Source organism: Chelonoidis abingdonii, chromosome 7, assembly GCF_003597395.2.
Source record: "Chelonoidis abingdonii isolate Lonesome George chromosome 7, CheloAbing_2.0, whole genome shotgun sequence".
Lineage (NCBI taxonomy): Eukaryota > Metazoa > Chordata > Testudines > Testudinidae > Chelonoidis > Chelonoidis abingdonii.
The window spans coordinates 111,079,343-111,097,295 of record NC_133775.1 but is presented as its reverse complement, the minus strand read 5'-3'; the positions used below and the strand labels follow the sequence as shown (position 1 = coordinate 111,097,295).

The 17,953-nt window shown below is 62.3% G+C and overlaps 2 protein-coding genes across 3 annotated transcripts in view; one reads left to right on the top strand and one right to left on the bottom strand.

Moving 5' to 3' along the window:
* The window catches only part of LOC116833315 (lateral signaling target protein 2 homolog), a 19,810-nt gene extending 9,650 nt beyond the window's left edge, over positions 1-10,160 (top strand). Inside the window, exons 2-13 of one of the 2 annotated variants that reach the window (XM_032794786.2) lie at positions 599-739; positions 976-1,113; positions 1,549-1,751; positions 2,193-2,282; positions 2,671-2,760; positions 3,260-3,361; positions 4,739-5,422; positions 5,737-5,873; positions 6,950-7,063; positions 7,936-8,025; positions 9,090-9,202; positions 9,507-10,160. In XM_032794786.2, coding sequence (XP_032650677.1) covers positions 599-739; positions 976-1,113; positions 1,549-1,751; positions 2,193-2,282; positions 2,671-2,760; positions 3,260-3,361; positions 4,739-5,422; positions 5,737-5,873; positions 6,950-7,063; positions 7,936-8,025; positions 9,090-9,202; positions 9,507-9,638 — 2,034 coding nt within the window. In that variant the 3' untranslated portion in view covers positions 9,639-10,160. Of the gene's footprint in view, positions 1-598; positions 740-975; positions 1,114-1,548; positions 1,752-2,192; positions 2,283-2,667; positions 2,761-3,259; positions 3,362-4,738; positions 5,423-5,736; positions 5,874-6,949; positions 7,064-7,935; positions 8,026-9,089; positions 9,203-9,506 lie in introns of both variants that reach the window. The other variant, XM_032794785.2, reaches the window with a different exon arrangement.
* A 3,926-nt stretch (positions 10,161-14,086) lies between these two features.
* PRELID1 (PRELI domain containing 1) lies at positions 14,087-16,180 on the bottom strand. The gene is made up of 4 exons (XM_032794788.2): positions 15,934-16,180; positions 15,682-15,795; positions 15,357-15,435; positions 14,087-14,413 (listed from the first exon to the last, which is right to left on the bottom strand). The coding sequence occupies exons 1-4, from the start codon at positions 16,066-16,068 to the stop codon at positions 14,274-14,276; spliced, it is 468 nt and encodes a 155-aa protein (XP_032650679.1). The 5' UTR covers positions 16,069-16,180; the 3' UTR covers positions 14,087-14,273.
* Between the last annotated feature and the right edge of the window lie 1,773 nt (positions 16,181-17,953).

The window sequence follows — 17,953 nt, the reverse complement described above, 5'->3', positions numbered from 1 at the left end:
CTGTGGCTTCCCCAGGACCCCGCCTGGGCGGACTCGCTGTGGGAAGCGCACGGAGGGGCAGAGGATGCTGAATGCTCCAAGGAAAGACCCAGGAGGTGAAGCCGTGTGAGCTTCTTGCCCTGAAGACAGTCTGCTCCAAGGGAGAAGAGGCTCCCCAAAGTCCTGCCTGGCTTTGAGGGGACCAGTTCCAGAACATTGCGCAGGGACTCCGTGACAGTACCCCCCCAGACCCCATGGCCTGTCCCTGAAGCAGCTTCCTGCCCACAGGGGGTCCCGGGGCGCTGTGCAGAGTCCTGGCCCCTCGTGCGATGGGCTGGGAGGAGGCAGGTGCTGTCAGTCCTTCCTGTGCCCCTCCTCTGCTCACTGCCCTGCCGCTGGACACCCCCTCTGGCCCCGCGGTGCATGTCGTGCTGGCCCCACCAGAGCTCCTGGGACCAAACACTGCAGCACGTCAGCCCAGCAGGACGGGGCTGGAGCTGGGCCTGTTCCCGCCCCCTGGGGTCCCCACGGTGCCTCCTGCTAGGGAGGCTGGAGCCACAGCGCTCTGCTCCTTGGGGTGACTAATGGAGGCTCCTCTTCTCCCTGTGCCTCTCACCAGCGATCCGACCCCAGGCTGCTGTCCCAGTTCTTCTACGCCGACGAGAGGGTGACCCGCGTGGTGATGGAAATAAATGGGCTGGACGTGGAGACAGACCCTCAGCAATACTTGGTGCTGCTAAACCAGCTGCACCTCAACCAGGTACCCTGTGAGCCAGGCCCTGCCTCCTGCATGGGGCCCAAAGAGTGTGTCCTGCCCTCAGCGGGCTCTGTGGGAGTGCAGGGAGCCCGTGCTCAGTGAGGGCAGAGGGAAGGCTGGGGCGCTGGTGGAGGAGCTGGGTGAGATGGTGCGTGGCTCGGCAGGGACCTGCCAGCGACCAGCACCCCTCGCAGGTGAGCCAGCAATCTCAACAGAACGTCTCCTGCTCCCCTGCCCAGGCTCATCTGCTGACCCTCATCGAGCGGCTCATGGACGAGTGCATCCCCAAGGAGAGGCATTGCCGTGACTACCTGGCCAAGTTCCCAGAGGAGCTCCTGGTGGACAATCTGGGGACCCACGTGCTGTTTGCAGCTGAGGTCAGCCTGCGGTGAGCCCCGGGGAGCAGTCTGGGAGCTCCCCAACCCCAGAAATGCAGTTCCTGGTGCTGGCTGGACCCTCAGAACCCCCTTTTGGGGGGCGCAGGAAGGGTGCCGGGATCCTTTGCAGTGTCTCCCTCATGCTAGACTGGATTGGAGCCCGGAGAGGCAGGGGCTAAAAACACCTACACTCCCCAGATACCTTGAGGGGAGGTGCCATGCACGTGCTCCCCCACCATGCCCAGCTTCCAGCCCTGGGCTCCCCCCAAGCAGACTACGTGCAGTGCCCAACTCCGAGGAGGCCGTCATTCCCCTGGGCCTGTGCTGAGCCCACGACTCCTGTCACATGTTCCCGGGGTGGTGGGATTCCGCGAGGAGGGAAGGGGAGGGGCTGGACTGGGCCAGCTCCGTGAGCTGCCCATGTGCTTTCCACAGTGTCTGGTGGCAGGCACCGTCCTGGGGCTGGAAGAGACGGATGGCCTGCAGCTGCGTCCCCTGGCCAAGAACCTGCTGTGCAGCTTGCAGCTGGTGCGGAAAGTGCTGCGGGAGCAGAGCCTGAGCCAGGCCAGCAGCTGCTCGGAGCCCGTGCGCATGGCGCTGATCCGCTTTGACATGCTCTTTGCTGAATTTGAACTCAGGTACGTGCCAGGTGCAGAACTCAGCTAGCCAGGTGCAAGCATTTGGGCAGGGCAGGACAGGCCATTCGCCAGCAGCGCAGAGAGCGTCAGGCTGGGCATGGCGGGTCCAGGACGCCGGTAGCTGCTCGTCCTTTGTAGTGTGGGGTCTGTACCCTGCTGGGATAGCTGCTCTGGAGGGAGCCAAGCAGGGCTCGAGGTGCTGTCAGGAGCCCTGGGCACAATATGGGCCGCTCGCTGCAGGCCAGGGGGTTCCGTGGCACCCCGCTGGGTGCCCTGGGGAGCAGGACAGGGCCAGGGCTGTCGGGAGCCCTGGGTGCAATCCGGGCTGCTCGCTGCAGGCCAGGGCATTCCGTGGCACCCCGCTGGGTGCCCTGGGGAGCAGGGCAGGGTCAGGGCTGCCTGTGACTGAGCTGGGATTCATGGCCAGCCTGTCTCTTCTAGCTACATGGCCTCGCTGGTCTCGGTGAAGTCCCCAGAGGAGCTCTACAAGCAGCAGGAGATCGTGGTGCTCTTCTGTGAGACGGTGGAGAGGTGAGGGGCTGTGTGGCTGGCAGCGCACCCTGAGGGGAGAGGCCCTGGGCAAGAATTGCTAATTCCCCCCTCCCCACCCTTTGGGGTGTAGTTCCCTGGGGCTGCTGGAGCTGGTGGTGAATGGCAGCTGAATTCCGATCACCCAGCCCCAGCACCCCACTCCTTCGGGGGAGGGGAGCTCTCACCTCCACCACTCCAGGAGCCGGCTGGGTGCTGAGCGGCTGCAGTGTTCCCCTGGCCGTCCTGGAAGCAGGGTGCTTGGACTCCCACAGTGTGGGGCTGCTGCCTCGAGGTCACGCTCACAGCCTGCTGGAGAATGAGAGGGCGTTGGGTACGCTGGGACCCCCCAGCCTGTCTCAAGCCCGCTGCCTCTGCCCTCCCTAAGCAGAGCCTTGAAACTCGGCTACCTGAGCCAGGACATGATTGATGGGTGTGAGCCGCTGCTGATGTTCACCATCCCCCGCCTGGCCATCATCAGGTAAGTGGGCAGCTCTGTGCAGGGGCTGCGGGGCCGAGGCTGCACAACCCTGGCATCCTCCCAGGCACTGGGCTGCCAGCTGTGGCCCAGGAGTTCCCCAGTGCGGGGCAGTGGCTACCTGACTCCAGGCTGCCCCAGGTCGTCTCTCCCCTGTTGGTTCCTGCTCCCTGCCCGCGCTGGGCAGTGCAGCTGCACTGGTACAGGCGCTTCCTTGCCCTGCTGTTGCAGAAGGGTCGCTGGCCTGCGGCACCTGGAGCTGAGCCCCTCTCCCTGTTAGCGCGGCTGCCCCAGGTGTGTTCCGAGTGCACCTGGAACCTGCTTCCCAAACCCAAGGCCTGCACTGCCCCTTGCCCCTTCCAGCCGCTTGCTGACCCTTCGGCTGCACCTCCGGCCCGGGCACTGGTGGGAGGGGGGCTGGGCTGGGTTTGCTTTGAGACAGGGCTGGGAGGGGGCAGCCCAGAGCAGAGCTGATCAGGCTGCGACCTCTCCCTGCATGCAGTGGGCTCCTCATCTATCCCGAGGGGCCGCTCAGCCTGGAACGGACGCCTGAGGAGATGTCCAGAGTCTTCAGCCCCTTTCACAGCATGCTGAAAAAAATCAGGTAGGTGCACTGTCACGGAGTGAGGGGGAGTCCGGCCCTGCACCCCTCTTCCTGGGACTCACAGTGACTCTCAGCCAGCCAGTAAAACAGAAAGTTTATTGGACAACAGGAATGCAGGTTACAGCAGAGCTTGTAGGCACAGCCAGGACCCCTCAATCAAGTCCTGCTGGGAGTTCAGGAAGTTTTGTCCCCTGAATTGCAACCACCCAGCCCAAAACTGAAACTGAACTAACTCGCTCCAGCCGGCCCCTTCCTGTGTCCAGCTTCCCGGGCAAAGGTGGTGACACCCCTCCCCACCACCTGGCTCAGGTTACAGCCTTAGGTCCTGTCCCTCACCTAAAGTCCTCCCCGGCTCTCCCATCCCCCGCACAGACAGTCCCTACTCCATCACATGCACTGGGCGGTGGGGAGGGAGAGTGCCGTGGGGCAGAGAAGGGTTGGACCGTGGGGAGCAGAGTGGGGAAGGGGAACACCATGGGGTGTGGGAGGGCTGGACGGTGGGGAGGAGGGAGGGGTGGGGGAGCGCTGTGGGACAGAGGAGGGTAGGATTGGGAGGCTTTGGGGATATTGGAGGGTCCGGGCGTGGGAGTGGGAGGGTGGGCCTGGATGGGGCAGGAGTTGTGGCAGATCGGCGCTTCTGTGGGCAGGGGTGCGAGAGATGGTGGGGGAGCCGCTGTGGGGCAGGGGGGCTGGACGTGAGGGCGCAGGGGGTGGGGGAGCGCTGTGGGGCAGAGGAGGGCTAAGTGTGGGAGAGTAGGGATGGGGAGCGCTCTGGGGTTTGGGAGGCCTGCATGGGGGGGGGAGGGTGTGGGCAGTGGACAGGGGAACGCTAGTGGGCATGGTGGGCTGGTGGTAAGGGGAGGCGAGTTGGATGGGCGCGTGGGCAGCGGGAGGCTGAGCTGTGGGATAGGGTTGGGGGTGGGGGGCGGGGGGAAGGGGGGGAACGCTGTGGGGCAGGGGTGGGCTGGATGGTAGGGAGCAGGGTGGGGTGGGGGAGCGCTGTTGGGCAGGGGAGGGCTGAGCTGTGGGAAGTAGGGTTGGGGGAGAGCTGTGGGCTATGGGAGGGCCAAGCCGTGGGGAGGGGGAGGGCCAGGCGGTGGGGAGCAGGGTGGGGAGGGCTGGGGAGTGCAGAGTTCCAGGGGGATTACAAAGCTTGTGTGCGGTGCCCTCTGGCGGCACGACCCCGGCCCGGTGCAGACTGCCTTGCTGCTGAGCGCCTGGTACTGGTGCCTGGGAAGGGACCCAGCTTAAGCTGCTCTGGGGCCCCAAGTGGCCTGTGGCTGCCCTCTGGCTCCCCTCGTGCCCAGCCCAGCCCCCCAGCTGTGGGAGGGCAGAGGGAGGCCCAGCCTGGCAAGGTCTCATGCCCGTCTCTGGCAGGGACCTGCTCCGCGTGCTGTCAGAGGAGGAGCTTGTCCTGCTGGAGAAGATCCTGTGCGCTGCCGAATCGGAGGGTCCTTGCAGCGCAGCCTCTCCTGAGCCCAGGGGCGAAGCGGCTCCGGACACTCATCTCCCTGCCTCCCGGTGGTCCCCGGAGCCTGCCCGCAACTGCTCTCAGCACCGCCCTGCCTGCAGCTCCGAAACAGCTGCTAACCCAGACGCTGGAGCCCCAGGAACTGCCACTGGAGCCACACAAAGGGGCAAGGAGGAGGCAAAGGAGCCTGTGACCACTGACACTCTCCCCGAAACGCCCCTGAACATGAGAACTAGTGATGTGGATGCAGCCTGCACTGGGTCAGCCTCGTCAGGCCTGTGGCCACCTGCTAAGGCCGTGCCCTCAGGGGAGCCTGGCAGAGCCGGCGATCTCAGCAGGGACATGTGGCTGCAGGTGCACTCCGCCGTGCCAGCAGGAGCAGGGCACGCTGGCAGCGTGGGGCCTCCCTGGGACAGAGGCCAGCAGTCCTGGGCATGCTCCACGGGCCGTGGCCAGCTGGCACTAGTGGCTTCTGTGCCATGGGAGCCGACTCTGCCAGGAGGGTGCGTGGAGGCCTGTGTGCAGAACGGGTGGGCGAGGCCAAGCCAGGCCCAGTCTTTCCCCCCACTCCTGCCTGGCAACAGCAGCAGGTAAGTGGTGCTGAATGACACGGCCTAGAGCAGGTGCCCAGGTGAGGTGCCAGGCGATGTGCCCTAGCGAGCAGTTCCCCAGGCAAACTGGAGCCTCCTCTAGGCCAAGCCTAGGAGCCCCCCTGGGTACAAGTCACCGAGGCGACCAGACCCAGTTTAGTGTCTGAGCTAGGGGCTTGTGTGCCGGGGGGTAAGTGGGGAAGGCCCCGCAGGAGCAGCCCTGCTGTCGGACCAGACGGGGGGCTAGTCTGGGGGGCAGGGAAGGGGGACCAGCCTCTTCCCTCTTGTGTGACTTGCGCCTCTCTTCTGAGCAGGCCCCTGGGGCAACAGGCAGGCAGTGCCCAGGGCAGAGCGATCCACGGGGCTGTGCTGAGCGTACGCCGGCCAGAGCTCCGCTCTCGTTACCGCAGCACCCGGGACATGATCCACACACTCTTCGTCTGCATCTCTGGTAGGTGCTGGCCCCCATGGGCCAGGCGAGAACGCTGGCCTCCTGCGCTGTCCCGCACCGCTGTGGGGGAGCCTTGGGACCAAGGCACGGGGCTGGCCTGGGGGTGCTGCGGGCAGTGGCGGGCCATGTGAGGGGAGGTTGTGCCAGGTGCATAGAAAGCTCCAGCTAGAGTCAGCTTCTGCCATGTGGGAGCAATGGCTCTTGCTGGCAGGTGTGCCTGGAGGAGGTGCGTCCGTCAGGTGCTTCGCCACTGCAGGCAGTTGGGAGTGGCTCATCAGCGGGCACCATCTGCCCCCACCCGCTGGACCCCCCGAAGGGCCGGTGGAGCAGCAGAGGAGGCCGCGGCACACACCCACGCTCGCATGTGCTGGGCACCAGCGGACACTGCAGGCTGAGTGCCAGCGCTGGCGCGGTGCCCAGGCTGTGACGTGCCCAAGATGGAGTCAGAGGGTCACGCTGCCCAAAACAGCAGCTCCGCCTCTGTGCATAGGAGACTACATATCCCATCATGCACTGCCTCCCAACGCTTGGATTCAGCCTGCGCATTGCTGCTGGATCTGCAGTCTCTGCAGGCTGCATCTTTGGCCACCGGGTTGGCTCCAAGGTTTTTGCCGCCCCAAGCAGCGAGGCCAAAAAAAAAAAAAAGCTGCAATTGGCAGCACTTTGGCGGCTGCTCTACCGCTCCACTTCATTCTTTGGTGGCGGGACCTTCCCTCTGAAAGGGACTGAGGGACCTACCGCTGAATTGCTGCCGCAGAGCCAGACTCGTCGCCCCTTCCCATTGGCTGCCCCAAGCACCTGCGTCTTGCGCTGGTACCTGGAGCCAGCCCTGCAGGCCTGGGGGAGCCGAGCTCTGCAAGCACATCGCTGATGTCCATATAAAGTCCATTGTCGTCTGGGAGACGCTGGTGTCTCTAAGTCACCCCATGGTGAGCATGGGGCTAAACCCCACGGAGCTGCCTGCCTTTGGTGCTGTGTGCATCCCACCCTGCTGCCTGTGGGGCCAGGCCACCAGCGCCTCTCGGGAGGCAACTGCAGGCCCCTTGGCCCTGACTCTGCTGCTCTTTCTTGGGCAGGGGTGGCAGACCAGCTGCAGACCAACTTTGCCAGTGACCTGCGGAGCATCCTGAAGACGGTGTTCCACATCATGACATCCCAGCCCGAGGCCCCAGTGGTGACAGATACTGGCCGTGAGTGATCCTCCTCCTCCGTCAGCTGCAGCCTCTTGGGAGCGGGTGGCAGTGAGGAGCTGGCACAGAACACACTCTTCCTGTCAGTCTTGTCTGTCACTCGCTGGTTACTAAGCTTGGTGTCAATGCCAAGCAGGGAGCCCCTTGCATAATGCTGGCACCCAAATCTGCCCCTGGGGAGGGTACAAGGCTGGGGAGGCAAGATGGCCATGCACACAGCTTAGGATGGGGTGGGAGCTGAGTTACTACAGAGAATTCTTTCCTGGGTGCTGGCTGGTGAGTCTTGCCCACATGCTCAGGGTTTAGCTGATCGCCATATCTGAGGTCGGGAAGGAATTTTCCTCCAGGGCAGATTGGCGGAGGCCCTGGTGGGGTTTTGCCTTCCTCTGCAGCATGGGGCATGGGTCATTTGCTGGAGGACCCTCTGCAGCTTGAAGTCTTTAAACCACGAGTTGAGGACTTCAGTGGATCAGACACAGATCAGGGTTTTTTTGCAGGCGGGGGTGGGTGAGATTCTGGGGGCCTGCGTTGTGTAGGAGGTCAGACTTGGTTCCTTCTGACCTTAAAGCCTGTGAGTTTCTGGTGACACCCCAGGCTGTGTTGCTGGAGACAGCCCTGGTGGGGCAGAGCAATTGCCACGGAGGATGTGCCTGGCATCTAAAGCTGCTGGACTGTCTGGGAGCCAAGGTGCAGCACCAGCACACACAATGCGGGACTAAGAGCAGCCTTGTGCCGTGGGGCGTGCGCCTGCTGGCACATTGCGGGGTTGTGAAGCAGGGAGCTGAGCAGCAGAAACCAGCCCCTCCCTGCAGCCAGGTATGCTGTGAGCAGCTCCTGTGGGCAAGGCGCTAATGCTTCCCCTTGCACCCCAGAGGAGGAAGAGGCGGGAGAAGCTTCCCACTTGGCAGACTGTGCTCTGTGCTCCAGCCACGGGGAGGGGAACGGGACCAGGCAAGGAGACGGTAAGAGGGGTAGGATGTGACTGGGGTCCCTGCTGGCCCTGAATTGGTGGCTAAACGAACTCTTGCTCAGTCCCTGCTGTCAGCTAGCAGGGTCCTGCTCCCGGCACCCCCCAAGGCCTGATCCCAGCCCAGCCTCCTACTCCAGACAGGTCCAGTGAGGGAGATCTGCCACAGCCCTAGTTATCTGCAGGTCCCCAAGCACGCCCCCAGCACAAACTCTGGCCTCACTTGCACCCTGCAGAACCGGCCCAGGCCCCCTTCATTTCAGGGGACAGGGCCTTAATGCCCCCTCGACGTAGCACCCACCAGGCTCCAGCATTTGCTTGCCACCCCCCAGGCTCCCCTCCTGCACCTCTGCCAGCACAGTCCCCCTGCCCTTCCCCGAGTGCACCTGCTCTCCCCAGCCAGACCCCAGGTTCTATTAGCCTCACCTCAGCCAGGCCAGCAGGGCCACCCCTCCCCAGCAAACCCCTTCTCCTGGCCCCAGGGACCTGCCTTGGGCTGCTTCTCCTTGAGCTTTTATCGCCCCCAGGTGCTGCCCCACCCTCCTAACTGGCCAAGCTGAGAGCACCTGTTCTGGCCCGGGGCCAGCCCCCTGGGATGCCCTCACTGTGAAAGGTATCAAAGCGTTGGAGCAGGACCTGGCTCTCCAGCATGCTCCCCTCCCAGCTCTGGGCAGCCCAGGCCCCCCCTTGCCTGAGGATTGGTGCAGTGAGGCTCCTTCCCCTGGGCTCTCTCTGGCTGCCTTTCCCTCAGCCTGGCTCAGTGCTTAGGGTGTTAGCCTGGGACTCTGGAGCCCTGGCCTCAGTTCCCTGTGATGGTGGGCAAGTAGCCCAGTCCCATCAGCGACATGGAGACACGGCACTGCAGTGAGGACCAAGCCAGTCTGGGAGGCGCTCGGGGGTTCCCGTGATGGGGGCCGTCAGTACTGTGAGAGCTACTCCACCCACCCCCTGCTCTGCGGGTGGCACTTGTTGCTGGCATGCAGCGGGATTTCATTTCGTCATGCATCTCCTTGGGGCCTGGCTCGTCTCACCAGCCGCCGTTCTCCTGTCCCTCTGCAGGCACCTCCAGGCTGCCCGAGTGGGTGCCGGATGGCACATGCAGCCAGTGCACAGCATGTCAATCACCCTTCACTGTGCTCCGCCGACGGCACCACTGCCGCAACTGTGGGAAGGTAGGAAGCCGGGCTCTGGGCAGGGAGCTGTCCGTGCTGCAGGCCTGTGCTGGGGGCTACTGCCCGGGTGAGGTCTGTGGTGCAGCGAGGAGGGTAAATGAAGCCCCACTCAGAGAGGGTCCTCCCCAGCCTTTGAGCGGGTGATGGGGCCCATGTTGGGAAGGGCTCCGTTGATTCGCTGATGCAGGAACAGGCGAGTGCTCACAGCTGCTGCCCTTGGGCGTGCTGGCTGCCCCTGCAGTGGGCCAGAGCTGGATTCCCAGGCGGTGCCCCTCACTCATGGTTTGGTTTCTTTCCCTGGCAGATCTTCTGCTCTCGCTGCTCCCAGCACACGGCGCCACTCCCTCACTACGGCCTCCTGAAGCCAGTGCGTGTCTGCACTCACTGCTACACCACGCACCTCCCTGCCAGCCCCCAGCCCCTCAGCTGCCCCTGAGCTGCTCTCGGCTGTGTGTGTTGGCGGCCCCAGTGGAGTGGCTCATCACAACCCCTCTGCCTCGGAAAGCTACCAAAGCCTGCTCAGGGATTCCGGCAGCCTGCACTGCTTGCAGAGAGTGTGAGGACACTGCACAGACCTTGTGGGGAGCTCCTGGAAGGGCTCTCGCTACTTCTTGCCATGAGGTTTTGAGCTTTAAGTCAAGGAATCCCTGTCCGAGCTGGAGGGTGGGCTGTGGAGACAGCAGATCCCTGTGTGGATCTGAGCCAGGCAGCCGCACTCCAGCTGCCATCTCGGCAAGAAAGGGATCCCGCAGGGATGGTGCCTGGGCTGGTGTGCGCTGCACTCCAGCCAATCCTGCTGCTTCCTCTGACCCAAGCACAGCAGATCCCACTGCTCCATGGTGACCCAGCTGGACTGCTCTGAGCCATTCCTCCCAGGTCCTAGTTAGAGGCGTTGGGACAGGCAGGATCTGCTGCCTGAAGTGACTGTAGAGAGACAGCCTGGTGCTGGCCACTAGCTTCACCCCACAGGGCCCAGTTGCCCCAGCCTCTCGTGCCACTCACCCGAAGCTGGATGGGTTCAGCAGCTTGGTTAGTGTCCCAAGCAAGCTCTGGGCCCGGCAGAGCTGATGCTGTGGGGACTTGGCTCTGGGCCTGGCCAGCAGGATGCGAAGTGCTGGCTCTGGTGCCAGTGGCCAGCCTCCTTTGCAGCAGCAAGGCAGGGTGGGGGCTTAGGAACAGGGGGATGCCTCCTCCTCCCTTCTTTCCATCCCCCCCCCCACCCCGTGCTGTGGGAGGGGGTTGCTGAACAGCTCAGATCGGCCCCTTGGGCCCTGCGGCCACTGGGAGTGGTGCCAGGAGCTGGCTTGGCTTTGCACACGCTGTTTAAAGCAGGGCCTGGGAAAACCTCAGTGTTGTATCTCAAGTGCTGCCCAGCCTTCCCTGGGGCCAAGAGGGGCTCTGGGTGCTCAAGGTTTGGCACGAGCAGTGACTAAAGCCGGAGCACCTAGACTGCCCAGTGGAGGGCAGCAGCTACCAGGCGCAGAGAATAGACTGCAGGCAGCTGCCCGTGCTGCCTCTGGAGACTCCAGGCCCCAGCATGCACAGGAGCCTAGCTGGCCCAAAGGGGTGGTCCTGCTGGCTGGCATTTGGCATGGCTCCGGGGGCTGCAGGTGGTTCCTGAGCTGTACCTTGTCCCCTGCCAGGGTGTGTGGGGAGCGTTTCTCTTCCTCTTTCCAACCAGGTCTGTTCACACTTACCCCTCCCAAGCCCCGGGGTGGGACAGGTGCCTCTTGTCCTTGTGTGGTTCTGCTGCAGAGCGGGCTGGAGGCGCGGCTCGTGGTGCTGAGCCCCTGCCTGGGCTTGGGAAGCTGCAGCTGTCCTGGGCCCAGGCTGTAGCCTGCACCGGGGTAGGGGCTGTAGAAAGCTCTGCCAGCAAGGAGCCCCAGGCTGGATGAAGGGTACTGTCCCGTGGAAAAGTGGCCACAGCCACCTGTGGCTGGCACAGTGTCGCAGGCCCATGCCTGCCAGCGTAGAGTCTAGTAACCGAAACTCAACCAATGTTCCCCGTCAGCCCTGCCTGCGTGTGCTGTGGCCTCCCCCACCCCAGTGCTCAGCCCCGCCTCGTGAGCACGAGGGGCACCCAAGCTTTCATTAAAAAAGTGCAGCCAAGCCCCCGAGCTAGGCTGGAACATAGGCCAACGAGTGTCTCTAATGCGCATACTTAAAACAAACTTTGGCCTTTGTGTCTTGTTTCAGTGGCTCTTGTCCCCGTAACGACTGGCAGGTGGTGGGAGCTGGTTACCTGCACCCATGAATGGCCCAGGTTGTGACAAAGCAGTTGGTGATGGTGTCAAGTACTGCAGTAAACTGAGAACATTCGCTGCAACTGGTCAGTTAGGATTAAGCCCTGACTTGTGGCATCAGGTGACTGTGGGGGGCGGGATGTTATTACAACACCTCTTTTCAGGATCCAAGTTTGCCACCCAGAGAAATGGGGGGAGGTTGGCTGAATGCAGCACCCCTGTTCCCAGGCTGGCCCTGGAGGAAGCAGGCACTGGCAAGCCCAGAAAACATCCTTTGTGCCGCATGCTTGTGGCCCTGCGGGATGACTGTACAACTGGGGGCCAGGTATGGGGCAGTCCAAGGAATGCAGGTCCCTTGAGCTGTATGGTCCCGCTCAACCTGGAGGCCTGGCTCGAAATGCAGGTGGTCGCCAGTTGTCTGGATTTTGACAGAAAGTTTAGTTACCACAGGCAGGGGGAGGCACCAGGTCAGTAACCCTTGCCCGCCGTGGGCCTAGTNGGGGTAGGAGAGTAGGCCTTGGGTGGGGGGGGGCGCGGCGGGGCTTTGCCCCTCTGATTTCTGCAAACACCGAGCAGGGCTTGCTTTGCTCAGCCTGTGTGGGGGAGGAAAGGAGGGGCTCTGTCCTGCCCATCCTGTGCTGGCTGCCTCAGCCCCCCCACCCCCAAGCTGAGGCAGGCAGTGCTGGGATGCTGTCTCCTGCTGCCCGCAGGCATGCCCGTCTACCTGCGCTGTCCTGTTGCTGTACAGCAATGAGTGCCTGGCCAGGGGACAGCGGAGAGAGGAAGGGGATGGGCAGGGGAGGTTTTGGCTTCTGTGTCCAGTTTCTGGTCATTAACCTGTGCCAGCCCCTGCTCAGCCTGGGTGTCTCCTACCTGCAGGTGTCAGGTGGGCTCCTTGGAGGATCCAGCAAAGAAAAGGAAGGAGCAAGCAATGGGAGCGGGGCCTTGGGGGAAGAGGCGGGGCCTCAGGGGTCCAGTTATCAGCAAGGCCTGCAGGGTTTGTGCCATGGCTGGCGCAGCAGGTGCCAAGGGAGCCAGCTGGGCTTGCTCAGGTTCAGCTCTGGCTCCTCCCATGAGCCAGGTAGTGGCCAGACCCGGGGCAAGCGTGAGGAAGGGCACGTGGCTGCCCCATACCGCCCTGCCCTGTCTGGCTGAGCCCTGAGCCTGCATCACCTCCACTCCTGCTCTGGGGAGGAGAGCGCAGAGGCAGGCTGGAAATTGCCTGCCTCAGTGGAGTGCTGACCCTCCACTGGAGAAACCCAGGCACCATTCCCAGGGTGCAGGACCTGGAGACACCTCCCTTTGGCTGCTAGAGAGAGCTGGGGCCAGCCGCAGGGAGCAGATTCCTCTCTGCTCCCAGCAGCCAGGGAATCAGGGCTAAGGGCCTGGATTCCCCTAGGCTCTCTCACAAGCACTGACCACGGTCAATGCCACAGAAGCCCAGGGCTGGGCCAGCCTCTTCCCTCGCAGCAGCTGGTAAAACAACTCAGCTATGGCTGGTGGCAAATCCTCTGCCCCACAGCCCAAGCTGGGGCAGACAGGCCCATAGCCTGCATCTCCCAGGGATGATTCTTTACTCTTCACCTCAGACTCCCACAGCAGCTTCCATGCGTCTGAGGCTGGGACCGGCAGGGGGCTGTGAACGGCTTGGCTGACTGGGCCCAGGCCGAGACAGATGTGGAAGGACTGGTGTTAGGAGGCAGTGACGGGTCAGTTTCAGCACCGGCAGAGAACACAGCTGCTCCCACACATCTTGGTAATGCCAGATAGTGTCCTGAGTGAGGGCTCCGCCCGACCTCTCTGGGCAGGTCCTGCAGGAGCTTACCACCCCTGCTCTCCCCCAGGATTGTTTCTTCTGCAGTGCCTGCCCTAGCAGGGTATGCCCCCCTCACTACACTTGCAGAGGCCCCTTGGGTCACAGGCAAGGGGTGTGCAGCGCCTGGCATTCATCTTTCCAGACAAACCCCAGGCTGAGGCCCCCTGGGCACAGCCTGGCAGCATCTAGCTTCAAGGGAGCCTAAATCTCACTAGCTGACATGGGGAGGGAGCTGCTTGGCTTGGCTTCCAATAGCTAAAGTGGCTGAAGCAGCCAGTATGGGGCCTGTGGGAGAGGGGACAGTCACCCTCGGCCATGGGGAGCAGCCTGCTGCTGCAGGGAGGCCTGCAGACTTGTGCCTGGGCGCCTTGCTCTGCCACTAGGGCAATAAATACTGCACTGGGGGGAGGAGTAGACAACCCAGCTCTCCCTCTGGACAGAGAGAAGCCTTCATTGTAAATAGGGAAGCAAGTGTGCTGCTCACCTTCCAGTGGGGAAGGGGGCTGCCCCTGCTTTGCAGACAGCCATGGTAGGGGCCTGCCCATCACAGGTGCTTCAAGGGAGCATCGGCCTTTGGAGAGTCTGCAGCCCTAGAGAGCCTGCTACTCAGCAAAGCAGCAGCCCCAGGAAGCTGCTGTGGGTCCCAGCATGGGCTAGCTGGCCAGAGCTCCTGGCAGGACCACAGGGTTGTCCCTCAGCGCTCTGCTGACACGTGGTCCCTCTCTGGCCGGGTCGGTGGGCCTAGGGGCCAGGCACACCCATTTCAAGGCCACTACTGGGACCTGTGCTGAGCACTGCCAGCCCATCACTGTCCAGCCCCGCCCCTGAGGGAAGTGGGTTCTTTAATGATAGTTACATCTTAGAAAGGATCTAGCTGCAGCTGATTGTCAGACTCGTACAGTTTCAATTAAAAAATATAAACTCTAGAGAGGCTCCTGTCCGCTGTGAGGTGCAGGATGGAGCTGGCCAGTGCTACTCTGGACTCCTGCCAGCAGCAGAGGTGGCTGGCTTCTCACACATACTGCTGCTGCTTCTTGGTGGCTGCTTTGCTGGCCAGGTCCTTGGCTTTCTCTGTGGCTGCTAAGGCCGTCTCCTTGGCCTTCTCAGTGGCCTCCTTCGCTGTCTCCACCAAGGTCTTGGAGGGAGCTTCTCCTACAACGAGGAAGTATAAGCCAGCTGTGTAGCCCAGCAGGTCTCCTCCCCTGCACTCACCACAGCCCAGGATCTCAGAGGGCTGCAGAACTGCCCACGGCCCAGATGGAAAGGTTCCTCTTGTTCTTGGGTAACAGGCTGATATGAGCAGTCACAGCCTCCTTGGGGCTGGAGCCAGTGTCCCTGCACAGCAGGCTGTGTGCACCACCACTGCCTTTATTGGCTTCAACAGCGTCTGCTTAGAGCACGCCCTTTGTAGCTGCAGGATTTGCAGCAGTGAGGAGACCCAGCAGCACAGACAGGTGCCTCAGTCGGCTGTGGATGGCAGGGGCTGAGTCTCCCTGCTCGGTAGTGGGTGCAGCACACGCCCACTCTGACACTGGGAACCTCTCACCCATCTCCTGAGCGCAGGGAGCCCTTTTAAACACCCTCCCACACCTTGCTGCAGGCCACCTGTTAAACCCATGAGAGCAGAGGCCCCCAAACCGTGGGACATGCCTCCCCAGGGGGCACAGAGAAATGGGCTGAGGGTGTGGCTGGGACCCAGGCTAGCTCCCATGGGAGAAGGGAGGGAGCACCGCCTACCACTGCTCCTGGCCCCACCCCCGGCTGTGGCCCCAAGCCTCGGCCCTCTTACCGCCGTCCACATTCCGGCGCGGAGGGAGGGGAAACATTGGGGATCACTGCGCTAGAGGAATGCAGAGAGTAGGTCCAAGTTGGTAATTCCTCCTGGCCACTCAGCCTAAGACATCAGTGTATGCTGCTGCCTGCTGGGTCCACAGGCCATCCCTGGGGTTTCCAGTGAGGCCAAAGGGAGTTGGGTGCCCATGTTAAAGGTGAGGTGGATGCAGGGCTGTGACATCAACCACCACCCTTGACTGGAAAATCATGTTGCCATCCCCAGTCCCAGGCCCCGCTGGTCCGCAGAGGCCAAGGCACTCACCTTGCATTTTCGCTAGCACGTATTCAAACCCCTTGGTGCTCTTGGTCACGTTGCTCTTGAACCTGGCCAGGCCAAACTCCTGTAACGAGAGACCAGAGCTGCAAGCCTGAGCCAAGGAGTCCCGGCAGCTTGTGATCTGCTTAAGCTGCCTTTTGAACCCAGCGATGTGTAAGTGCCGCTCCCTTCTTCCCTGTGCTGTGGAGATCCCTTTGGGCTGCCAACTAAGCACCCACTGGAATCAGCCTCTGTCAGGCATAGGGCTGGTGCTTGCAGCATCATGGTGTATCAGGCTTCCGGGGATGCGCTGAACATGGCAGCCACTCACCTGGATGGCCCGGGAGACGCCAAACAGACTGGAGGAGATCCACGCTTCCCGTCTGACTTGAGTCCAGCTGCTGTTCTCTGGGTTCACACAGTAAACGCAGCGCTCCTCCACCACCTGCAGGAGACGACAGCAGCATCAACCCAGGGCTCCCACTGCCCACGCGCCCTGGACATCGGGACCAGATGGTCCTGGGGTTACCTCAGGCAACAGCGTTTCTGGTCCAATTCACTGCTTGCTGCCCTTGCCACTCACCATAAGACGTGCATGATTAATGTTCCAGGTGTACGTGGTCATGGTTCGGTTCTTCGGGTCCACAATGGAATCTTCCAGGATGTACACAGAGTGGGCGACATTAGCAGGAAAGAAGCGCTCTGCCCACCGCGGCATCCTGTTGGTCTTGGTCAGGAGCCGCCTGGAGAGCAGCTTCTGGTCCGCTGTCACCTCTCGGTGCACAATGTCTTCTGTCAGGACATGCTTGCTGGGAGAGAAAGGCAGGGGAGGAGGGTGGATGTCAGCCTGAAGTCTGTGCCTCTGGGATCCACGCAGCCCTAGGAGTCAGCCCTGGCCGCAAAGCAGCACTAGATGTAGCAGTGTGGGTGCTTCAGAGGCACACTCTCCTCCTACGCAGTACCGACCCCATGTCCCAGAATGGGGCCAGGTGTGCTCTTTGCTAATGAAGAGAGGCCCTGGGCAGTTAATCATCTGAGATATCACTGGGTTTTCATGGGAGAGTAAAGCTGTGTCAGCATCCCTAATCCCACCTCCCTGCTAACGCAGCTCGTGGGAGGAGAGGGGTTACCAGATGGGGGTAACAGATCTGGTGGGTGTCTCAGCAATGGCTGGCCCAGGGCAGGGATGGGACCTGGCTCACTCTGTGCTCAGTTCCAGCCCAAGCTGTGTGTGGGGAGACCACAGAAGGGGGACAGTGCTGAGAGTGCATGACTAGGTGGCTTGGCCTGGCCTGGCCTGGCCCGCCTCACAGCAGCCCCCCCAGCCCAGGGAAGATACTGCAGGAGAGGAACTGTGACAAGACAGGGTGCATGCAAAGCAACGCCTGTGGGGGGCAACGACTCCATAACGATGACACCCCTGGATGCTACGGCTCAGCGCAGAGAATCTACACGTACTCAGAGCTCCTGCATCTCCCGCCAAAACACACCCCAGGCACTGGGCCACGGACACTTTGGAAAATGACAATAAGAAGCTGGCCACACTGTCTCAGTTCATTTCCTGGCCCCAGGAACTTTGTAACCTTGGTATGCGGCTATTCAACAGCTGCTGCACACCACCCCAGAAACGGCTGCATGTCAGCGGTGGGCAGAGCAGCAGCTGGGTTTAAAGGCTAATGCACATTAGGATCCTTTGGATGCAAGCTGATGGCCTCCCCCATGGAGGGTAGGAGGACCCACCAGGGAACCTGCAGGAGGAGCCAAAGAGGTGGCCAGTGACGCTCATGCGAGCAATGGAAGGAATTTATGATAGGAGACATCCTGGTCTAAGCATGTGAGCAGCAGGAGGGGTCACGGCAGGACAGGCTTGAACTTAGCCTCACGCTCAGTGAGGGAAGCTTCAGTCTCCACGTTCAGTGGGAGCGGCTGCCTGGAATGTGGTGCAATGCGAGAGACCTGCCACACCTTGGAAACAGGCAGGGGATCCCACAGAACCGCAAACAGAGCCACTGGAACCGGCTATTGCTGGTTAGACACTCTAGGGCGTATGGTCCTGGGAGCCAACACCTGTGTGCGTGCGTGCGCCCCCCCCCTTGGTCACAAGCAGGACAAGGGGCTGGGGACAAATGTCTCAGACAGACCCAGCACCCCTCTTCAGTGAAGGGCTGGCACACAGCACAGATCTCCCTTCCCTGCCAGCACAACCAGGGAGCAGACACTTCTGTGACTGGAAAGGTCGCAGGACAGCCCCTCAAGCGCCTCTAAGAACTATTTGGGGGCAGGTGTCTGGCCTGTCATACAGGGGCTCAGGCTAGCTGACCACACTGGTACCTTCTCGCCCGCCACTGCCCCTTGCAGTCACTCCTTGGGGTCAGGCACAGCAAGCTGTGCAGGGCACCGCACGGGCCCTCTCGCTGCCCAGGGCCAACTGTGCAGCTGCAGGAAGAGGCCACAGCTCCAACCCCCCCCACAGGGCCCCTCCAGCCCATGACAGGAGGGGCTCAGGCACAGAGAAAACATGGCCAGCAAACAGCCCTGGAAACCTGCCCCCAGCTGTTTGGGGTGTGCGGGGTGGGTCCTGGTGGCAGAGACGTGGGGGGGGG